Source organism: Stegastes partitus, unplaced genomic scaffold (assembly GCF_000690725.1).
Source record: "Stegastes partitus isolate 25-593 unplaced genomic scaffold, Stegastes_partitus-1.0.2 Scaffold1673, whole genome shotgun sequence".
Lineage (NCBI taxonomy): Eukaryota > Metazoa > Chordata > Actinopteri > Pomacentridae > Stegastes > Stegastes partitus.
This window is the reverse complement of record NW_007579404.1, coordinates 50,425-60,819: the sequence shown is the minus strand read 5'-3', so window position 1 is coordinate 60,819 and position 10,395 is coordinate 50,425. Positions and strand designations below refer to the sequence as shown.

Sequence of the window (10,395 nt, the reverse complement as noted above, 5' to 3'; positions counted from 1 at the left end):
AGAAAGATGTTCCACCATGAGATGAGGAAAGATGCTCCACCATGGTGGATGTATCTCCAACAACCGGCTCCTCTGTTCACCGTTTCTGAGCCGTGCTGCCGTTACTTTATTGATCCAGTAGGTTTTATTTTCCTCTCAGTCTCTCTCGTCGTCTCGTGCCTGCAGTTCACCTGAAAACTCTGAATTTTTCACAGCTGAGTCAGAACTGTTTGGTGCAAACACTTCATTTTTATTGGGTTGTTAAATGAGACATTAAACAGAATGATTTTGGTAAAATATCAAGATCCAGAGCTCCGATTTGTTTAACCGCACCGACAGACCTGAACTTGATATGTTCAAGAACTGAACTAAAATCAGATGATTCATTGCGCTTCTACAGTTTCTGGCAGATGAATGGTGTCATTTTAATGTTTTTTTTAAGGAATCAGGCCTTTCAAAGCTGCCAGCAGGTTTTGGGGTTTGATATTTACCTGCTGCTCCTGAACATTTTTGATGTTGATGAAAATATTATTTCCTTACTGCAATTATTAATTTAAAAAAAAAGTACTTATCTTAATTTAAAATATAAGAAATACAAATTTGAAGTGATTAAAGAACAGCTTTTATGTTGATGGAGTGTCATGGTACTGATCCGTCACGCTTTAAAGATATTACACAACAAATACTGAGGTGAAGCTTTAAAACATCATATCACAAATCACTGTCAGATATTTGGACACTAGCTCTGGGAGACTACCTGTGTGTGTTCTCAGCAGCTGAGGGAATTTATTTCCTGACTGTTCCACATATTTATATTTTTCTACTTTATGTTTTGTTGAAATTTTAAATATGCGAGAAATATTTTGCGGCTCACTGCACACAGGGAAGCCTTTGCACACGTCTCATTTGTTGTGACATTACAGATTTCTCTACACATCTGCATGCTGCAGATTCTCGGTGCTCCACACGTTTCATATTACACATGTTTTTATTACCTCGCTCAGAGTCTTCAGTCATTCTGTGAAAAGTTTTGTGCCAGAAGTGTTTTATGATCAGCATGAGATGAGTCACTGCTCTTAACGTCTGTCGGCATAACTGATGCTGAACTCTCCCACAGGACCCCAAACGCACCGTGTGAGCCACAGTGACACAGTAGAAATACTGCACCTCAGTGTGCAGAACCACATGAATACATACAACCAAACAAGCCAGGAGATACCACAGGAAGTACCGAAAATCTAACCGACACAGTGACAGACACACTGGTAACACACAACAAATATCAGCGCAAAAATACACCGAACATTAGACACTAAAACGCCACCTTAACGAAGTAAAGCTCCCAACGTCACTCATTAAAAAACATTGTTATGCATCAATCAGAGCACCATAATACACCAAAAAGCCTGGATTTATACAAGATTAATCAATTAGTTGTCACCTAAAAATAATAACTACCAACTACTTCAATAATTGATTAATTAGTCGTAGTAGTTTTTAACAAAATTAGTCTAAATTCTGATATTGCAGCTTCTTAAAATGTTTTTTTTTTTTTTCATTTTGGACATTTGTTTGGTAAATTTTGGCAAATTTAAGTCTTTTTGGACATTTTCTTGGACATATTTGCCATTGTGGACATTTTATTTTCTCATTTTAGACATTTGTCTGAGTACAAGTAGGCAAATATTCAGTCATTTTGGAAAGTATTTTTTTCAAATTCAAATACTGAGTCATCAGTCAGTTGAGGTGGTCTGGACATCTGATGCCTCCGGAGAGGCTTCTACCGGAGGTCTTCTGAACACGTCCACCTGGGAGGAGACCCCGGGGCAGACCCAGAACCTGCTGGAGGGATTATATCTCTGGGCTGGCCTGGTAACACCTCAGGATCCCCCAGGAAGAACTGGAAAGCGTCGCCGGGGGGAGGAAAGTCTGGAATGACCTGCCCCACCTACTGCCCCCGCGACCCGACCCCGGATAAGCGGAAGAGGATGGATGGATGGATATTGAGTCACTTTTGACATTTCTTGTCATTTTGGACAAATTTAGTAATTTTGGACATTTTTAGGATTTTTTTAGCAAATCTTGAGTCATTTTGGACAAATTTTAAAGTAATTTTGAGTCATCAGTGTTAACTATTCAGTTTCATTCAGTAGCTGTAACACTTCGGACTGCTGCTCACCAACCGCTGATCACAGATCTGAACTGAATCTTTGACTGAATGTTCATCTATGCTCTTAATCATCTGACTTCTGTGATTGTAGCTTCCTAAATGTAAAGAATTTCTGGTGTCTTCCTCCTCTATGACAGTGAACTGAATATCTTTGGACAAAACAAGACATTTAAGGAAACACTGATCCACATTGTTCTGACCTTTTAGACCAAACAGCTGATGAAATAATCCACAGTGAGAATAACGGTTAGTCGCAGCTTTACACAAAACAAAATCCAGCGTGGCGCATCAAACGACAGCACAGTGAGACGGCGGGCAGGAACCGGCACTACTTACTTCCTGTCGGTGTGGTCGAGGCCGCTCAGCCGGACGCCTTCGATCTGCTCGTTGCGTTGGCCGCAGGTGTTTCCGTAGCTGTCATATCCGAAGACGAGGCGAGCGGCGCCGCCGGTGACGATGGTGAAGCCGCAGATGCTGCCCTGAGGGACAGAAACACAGAAACTATCAACAGGATTTAATACAGGGATGCTCTACGGGGCCACGAGGAAGCTCACTAACACTCGAATATTCACAGTTGAGCTGTGGCCAAACAGAGAAACTGTACGACTGAATTCACATCGACTCTCCAATAAAAACCAGCAGGTTATCAGTGAATTAAATGCTGCACAGAGTGACTCTGCCTCCAGCCTCATCAGCCTAAATGTATGCCAAACCACATAAAGAACCACCAGTAGCAGCAGATTACATCACTGGAACCTCGTGAGCTTCACAGAGCAGCTGCACTGATTCATATCACTTCTGTAAATACATCGACTGCACAAGAACTACTGAGGACTCAAACCAGTCAGCGGCCGTTTCAGATGATCTGCATGTTTAGTTGTTGAGCTGTGAGACACAAACTGCTGGGTGCAACGTTTAAACTCCACTTTTTGAACAAAATGCAGAAACAGAGGTGGTTTTATGCCGGTTTGCACAGAATCAGCATCGGTTTGTGTTCTCTGTGTGTGTGGTTCTGCCTCTGTGTGGCCGGTGTTGGTCTCTTCTTGTGTGTCTTTGTAGGTGACGGTCTCTCTTTGTTGCTGCTTCGTGTCTCTGTTTACATTGGCTTTTCATCTGCTTGTGTTCAATTAGCATCTATTTTAGTCTATTTAATCTATTCCTTGCAGCTCTTTTGTCTGGTTTGTGTCTCTTTGCAGCCGTTTTGCACCTAGCAGTTAATTTGTGTGTCTATACTTTGGGTTTATGTCTGTTTGCTTTGAATCAGCATCTGTTTGTTTGCCTTTTGCGTCTCTTGGTGTTTGATTCTGTCTCTCTGTGGATGATCTGTGTCTCTTTATGGCCTTTTGGTGAGCCTTTGGACCGGTCCAAAGCTGGAAAAACACAGGGGTGTTCACAGATAGTCTGGCAGAAAGGCAGATCGACCAACCGATCCACTGGTGGACCTCGACTCTCCAGACCTGCCTCACAGACTTCTGTCACCTGTCATTGGTCGGTAAAGCTGCGCTGCTCTCCTTTGGTCCGTTTTGATGGTGTTGGATTGTTGAGAGTCCGGCTGCACTCGGCAGTCCAGTGAAAACTCTGGATGTGTTGGATTCTCTCCTCTGGTTCTCGACAGTTTCACAGTTCACATTTTGAAAGCTGCATGTTTCTCTGAAGTCACTGATCGAGCTGACTTATATGATCTGATGTTTAACCTGAGATCATCTGAGAGTTTAACGCTGCATTCAGCAAGAAGCCTCCCTGATATAACGAGCCAGCAGGCAGCAAGACTTTTCCTTTATACCATCTCCACCAGTTTTATGTTCATTTACACGCAGAAAAATACACAAAACAATAAATATAAATACAGAGTTCACAGAGAGATACAGGAAACATGTTCACGGTATTTTAAAAAAAACAACATTAAACCTAAAGTTGTCTCCAGGCTGACGTCAGTATTCGGTGCCATCTCATCTCTTCCGACTGTCTTCTCGTTGTCTTTAGTGACCTTGTGGGATTTTATAGAAAGCTTCTAAAACTTTCACAGTTCTTTAGTTGTTATTTGTTTCTCTGTTCCACACGGCGTCACTAATATTCAGGTTTACAGGTCAGTTCATCACTGACGCCGTTTTATTTTTATATCTAGGTTCTTGTTGTTGACGTATGGTACATTAATATTCTCATTTTTGACTTTTTCTGCATTAATATTTAGATTTTTGACATTTTGGAGGGTTAATATACAGGTTCTGAAGGTCATAGTGTGCTAATACTCAGGTTTCTGATCTTTAGGTGTATTGACATACAGGTTTTTGACTTTTTCTGCATTAATATTAATAGGTTTTGGACATTTGGTGCAATAATATTTAGGTTTTTTGACATTTTGGTGCGCTAATATCCTGGTGTTTGACATTGGGTGCATTCATGTTCAGGTTATGGAAATTTTGATGTGTTAAAGTGTGAATATTTTCAATTTTTTGAGAGGTAATAGCTAGGTTTTTGGCATTTCGGTGCATTAATATTTAGATTTTTGATCTTTTGGTGCATTCATATTAAATTTTTTTTTTCATTTTAGTGTGTTAATATTCAGGTTTTAGACATTTTTATGCACCATTATCCAGGCGTTTGCCAGCTGTTGCCTTCATATTCAGGTTTTTGGCATTTCGATGTGTTAAAATTCAGGTTTTTGATGTTTTTGTGAATTAATATTCAGGATTTGGTTCTTTCAGTGAGTTAACAGCCAGGTTTTTGACATTTGGTACAACATTATTCAGGATTTTGACATTTTGGTGTGTGACTACACCACTGTTTGAAGTTTAATACTGACTATCCAGATTTTGGATGTTTTGGTGCATATGTATTCAGGTTCTTTGGTGCGACATTATCCAGGTTTTAGATGTTTTAGTGAGTTGATATTCAGTCTTTTGGTGTTCTGATGCATTCAGGCTTACAGTGCGCTTGAGATTATTGTCGTGAAAAGCACAAACACATTTAGATCCGTTGTGTGATTCCTTTTGGAAAGGGTCTTGTTTATTTTGCAGCACAACAACGATGCCAAGCACACTGAAAACCTGAACATTGACGCACCGAAACGTCAAAAACCTGGACACTAACGCATTTAAATATCATAAACCTTAATACTGAAACATCAAAACCTCAATAGTAACGCATCAAGACGTCTTAAACCTGAATATTAACGTGCCAAAACGTCAAACACCTGGATATTAACATCAAAATACCAAAAACCTAAATGTTAACACACTGAAGCATCAAAAATCTCAATGTAAATACATAAAAACACCAAAAACCTGGATATTGATGCACCAAAGTCTCCAAAACAAGAACTCTTGATAAAACAGTGACGGACATTCGTGAACATTAGACGCTGTGTGGGACCATATGTGGGAGGCACTACAGGAAGCTTCCTATGACATATCACAAGACCACTAAAAAAACCTGAAGACAGTCGAGCCAAGAGGAATAAAGATCAGCGCAAAGAGACGTCAGGCTGAATGCTGACCTGGAAAACACAACTGGTTCTGAAAGTGTTTTTATGACCGTGTACATGTTTCCTCGTTGCGCCTCAATAAAGACACCGAGAAGTAAATATGTGAGATTATTTTATCTTTGCAAAGACAACAAACCCAAATTGTAGACGAAGACTTGGCCGAATGTCAGTGAATGCAACAACTGAGTGCACGTGAAAGCACCATTCAACTCCAACGTTTATGTAAATGATTCAAACTTATCACAATGTTCTCCTTCACCGATTCAGTTCTGCTGACATGCTTTAGAGGGATCGAACCGCCAACCTTGCAATTAGTGGATAACCCGCTTCACCACCTGAACCTGAAGGTGTAGCAGCAGCCAACCAGCTGAGCAAAACTTGGACATGAACACACCAGCATGACAAAAAACTGAAATATTAACACAAGAAGTTTAAAAAAAATCTATATTAATGCACCACAGTGTCTGCTAATGCAAACGAGAGTCAACAACCTGGACATGAACTCACCAAAACATCTACAACCTGGATACCAACACGCCAACATGTCAGAAACCTAACTTTTAGTCATGCGGTCATTTATTCAGTTAGCCGTGTGTTTGATCCATGAACATCTCAAAAAGCAAAGTTCAGTTTGTCCTTTACAGCTGTTAGTCTTTCCTCTGACAATGCCCAAAGAGAGAGGGCTGCACATCTTCAGAAAACAGCTTTAGCTTCATCAGTAACTGATAAATGATCCCTGACATGGGGACATGATGGATCAGGATCCAACAGCAGGTCACACTGAGGGCTTTTCTCCACCTCAGTTTCTCAGTCCTGAATCCTGAGCTCCCTCACAGCTGGATAGGATTTCACTGTAAACCTCTTGTATCAGGGATTTTCTCAGGGAAATTCTCCTTTTCACAGCAGTATGTTTGCATTAGTGACTGTATCGATGCAAAACAGAACGTCACGACTCAAATCATTAAAGCAGCTACCAACGAGAAAACACACTCTATGGAGCCACAATAAGAAGAAATTTGTAGGTTTTTGGCAAAGCGTCTGAGTTTCTTACAAGCGCTACACAAAACGTATGTATTATTATTATAATTAGCTGTAGTTGTAAAATTACCACACATGAGCAGAATCATTTTTAAAAATCAGGCGTGAATTATCAGTGAACCTGCTCCCCTCAACTACAGCAGCATCTCTGCTCCTGGGCTGCTTTGAACGCCGCCAACCACCAGGTATTCATCCTCACACATCATATCATTAGATAAACAGAGACACTACCTATAATAGAAGGAATAAAAGTATATCAAGTATGTGGCTGCTTCAGTCTCAAACTGGCGAAGGCTGATCATCTCTGCTCGGTAATGTCAAAAACCAGGATATCAATGCATCAGGACAGGAGAAGCTGGACAATAAAACACCAACACATAAAAAACCTGAATGTCAACGCATCAAAACATTCATGTTTGGAGATACAGACAGACTATAGATTAGATAGATCCATAGATCACAGATAGATGTTTTCATAATGGACCTAAACATCTCAATTTCTCACCGTTTAATTATTTTCTCTCAGGGTAAGGACACACACACACACACACACACACACACACACACACACACACACACACACAACATCTGGATGCTGTCATTGTGCTGCTCTGTGTGTCGGTGCTGATGGTTACCATGCCGACGCAGAAGACGGTGAAGAGCAGGAACCAGGGCAGGTCGGTGCAGCTCCGGTCCTCCAGCGGTCTCCATTCTCTCTTTGTCCTCTGAAACACACAAACACGGTCACAGTGAGACACCAGCCGGGCCTGCAGGACCGGGCCGGACCGGACCGGGCCGAGCTGAGCCGAGCCGGGCCGGGCCGGGCCTGTCCCAGCCTCCTCTCTCGGTTCGGCTCGGCTCGGTGTCACTAATCAGAACATCTCCGTGTGGTTTACCGGAGGCAGGCAGCGGAGCGGTGCCGCTAGCAGGCCCGGTAACCCGCCTGTTCCCGGGAGGAGCTAATTGGATTACGAGCGCTGCTGGCTCTAATCCCAGCTCGGCCCTCTCGGCTGCCCGGGACCGCTGGCCCCGACACGGTGAAAAAACAAACACGCACCGGTGCTCCGCTGAAGGACACCTGTGATGACGGTCCCGAGCCGGGCCGGGCCGGGTCGGACCGGACCAGGCCGTGCTTACCTCCGCGCTACCGCAGCATCCCATTGCAGTCAGGGTGGACGTGCCCGGAGCTTCACGGAGCCTCACGGAGCTTCACGGAGCCTCAGCTCAGCAGCAGCGGGGGTCTGGAGCCCGACAGGCGGGGGGAGGAGACGGACAGCCCCGCGTGATCCCGCAGGCCGAGCCCGGAGCGGAGACGGTCCCGACGGTCAGACTGAACGCTCCGGCCCGCTGAGCATGCTACTGTCGGAGCCTCCTCCGGTTACCGTACCGAGCGGGGATTAACGGCCGAGGATTTGTCCGCCACACTTCCTGGTGGGCCGTCAGGTGCTGCGGCCATTCATCTCATTGCGCATGCGCAATTAGCGGCCGCGCTGGAGCGAAGCTGAACAACAAACCGGGATGCAGCTGCAGTACCGGCTCTGACCGCTGAGCGCAGCGGAGCGGCAGAGTGGCGCTGTTGCGAACGTTCCTCCAGCTGGAGAGTCCGACCAGCGCTCTGACACAATCACTGAACATTTAACAATATCAGCCACTTTTCACTCAGATCAGCAGGAATTAGAAACTTTTACAACTCCATTTGCTCAAAACCTGTGATGGCACAGCAACACTGGAAATCAGACTAACATCTGCTGTATTTATATTTTAATGACAAAACATTTGCAGACATGAAACCAGTGTAAACAGTAAAGTGAAATGATCCAAGTGGCACAATGACAACACCAGAAACACACTGGGGCTGCGGCACAACAACAGGACTGTCATTTAGGACGGTTTTTGAGTCAATACAAACTGTTGCTTTGGCTTATAATGTTGAGCCCAAACATTATGTTCAGAATGAGCTGCAGCTGATGGAAAATAAAGCCTCAGAGCTGTTTAACGCACAGCACCGGAGTGAACTGGACTGTTCTGTGCGGTCAAACTGAAGGAACAACAACAGCGAACTGTCGTTTACCTTCTTCCTGAGGCGAACCTGCTGCTGAGAGCTTGAGGAGAGGCGTTTAGGGTCCATGGTTCTGGAGGGTCCTGGAGGGTTCTGGAGGTCCTGCGGAGTCGTGGTGCTGCTGTCAGTGTGAGCACAGCAGTGATGTGGGTCTGACCAGGCTGCCGAGGACAGAGAGCTTTTGTCTTATTGTTGACTGTTGTACCAGGCTGAACACTGAGAGAGTGAACTTGTATTACTCATGTTGTGGGGACAGAAATCCTGTTCAGAGCACTAAAGTAAAATCTGTTTTTCCATCAAAGTCAAACACTTAAAAAAATAATAATAATAATAATAAATCACAGTTCTGTACTGTTATTGTATTTTATTATACTATAGATGATACCTTGTAAAATCACAGTGGTAAAGTAATAATTCACATGTTAACTTACCAAAATAGGACCAAAAGGTATTCAAAAATGCTAATTTGAACATTTTTTCACTGCATATAAATCAGCACTATGAGTGGATGGAAGCAGTCTGAGCAGAGGAGATGCATCAACAGACAGACTGAGATGTTTCAAAGGAAGCACAGAAGAAATGATGCTCTCACACCAAAACAGAAGCTCTGGACAAAGACGGAAAATAACTCCACAGTTAGTCTGAGTCGTCTTTTGTTTGCTCCACATTTCTGTTTGTGTTTTTGTCAAAGTTTAGTTGTTCAGCCATTTAACTGTCATATGTAGAATCGATGCATCGATTCAGCGGCGACATCAAAAGAGGAAAATAGAATCCGACACTGAGAGACTTTAAGTCAAAGAATATTTATGTAGAAAACCCAGAGACAATCCATTTGACCAACAAGAATATACAGAACATCAACCAGAAGTGCACGTCCACCATGTCATAGTAAAATAAACATCAGCGTTATCATGTGAACATACATCAGAAACGGTACTATTTCTGTAGAATACATTACATCATGTACCATCAGATAAACAACAAAAACTTCTGAGCTCCAACCTTTCTTTTTTTTTCTCTACTTTGCTCTTCTAGCAGGTTAAAATAAAGCAGGTGAGCTCATGTCAGCATGTTTTCTTACTGGGTACTTTCTTGCTGTTTGTAGAAATAACTGTTTGTCATCGTTTGGAAATTCAGCTGGGACGAAATAAGAAGCAGTGAGAGAGCGCCAGCAGGCTGAGGTGGAACAAAAACTCAGCCAGCAGCGTTCTCGAAGGTTTTCGGTTCTGCTGGTTGACGTGTTCTTGGTGATGTTTGATTAGTTTAAGTCGGAGCTGAATCCCAACATTATCCTGACAAAAAGTTCAGGTTTCTGGCAGCCGGCTGGAGTTCACCTTTTGGCATCGTCAACACAAATCTGAAGCAAGCTCATACTTTATAAGGTCTGAGATCAGGTTGCATCCGAAGAAGAAATTCTTCCTTCTCAACTCAGACATGGTCACACTGTAGGGGTTCTATTCAGATTCTGGTTCAGACGGTCAGAGAGCAGAGCTTTGGTGCAACAACCTACAGTAATAAAACTTTATAGTGAGAAAAAAACAAAAGCTGACACCAGTCTGGTCTGTTGTTCTATCAGCATTAATCCTCTGAACGGCAAACCTGTCAAAAGGCAATGATGCTACTTATCAGCCAGAAAGTGTAAAGAATCAATTGATTTTAAACTTT

General features: G+C 43.0%; 1 protein-coding gene across 1 annotated transcript in view; it reads right to left on the bottom strand.

The window, feature by feature from the left end:
• slc44a1b (solute carrier family 44 member 1b) overlaps positions 1–8,799 on the bottom strand; it is a 25,673-nt gene extending 16,874 nt beyond the window's left edge. Inside the window, exons 1-3 of the mRNA XM_008301451.1 lie at positions 8,743–8,799; positions 7,307–7,396; positions 2,486–2,628 (exon numbers count right to left, since the gene is read on the bottom strand). Of these exons, the coding sequence (XP_008299673.1) occupies positions 2,486–2,628; positions 7,307–7,396; positions 8,743–8,799 (290 nt within the window). The remainder of the gene's footprint in view (positions 1–2,485; positions 2,629–7,306; positions 7,397–8,742) is intronic.
• Between the last annotated feature and the right edge of the window lie 1,596 nt (positions 8,800–10,395).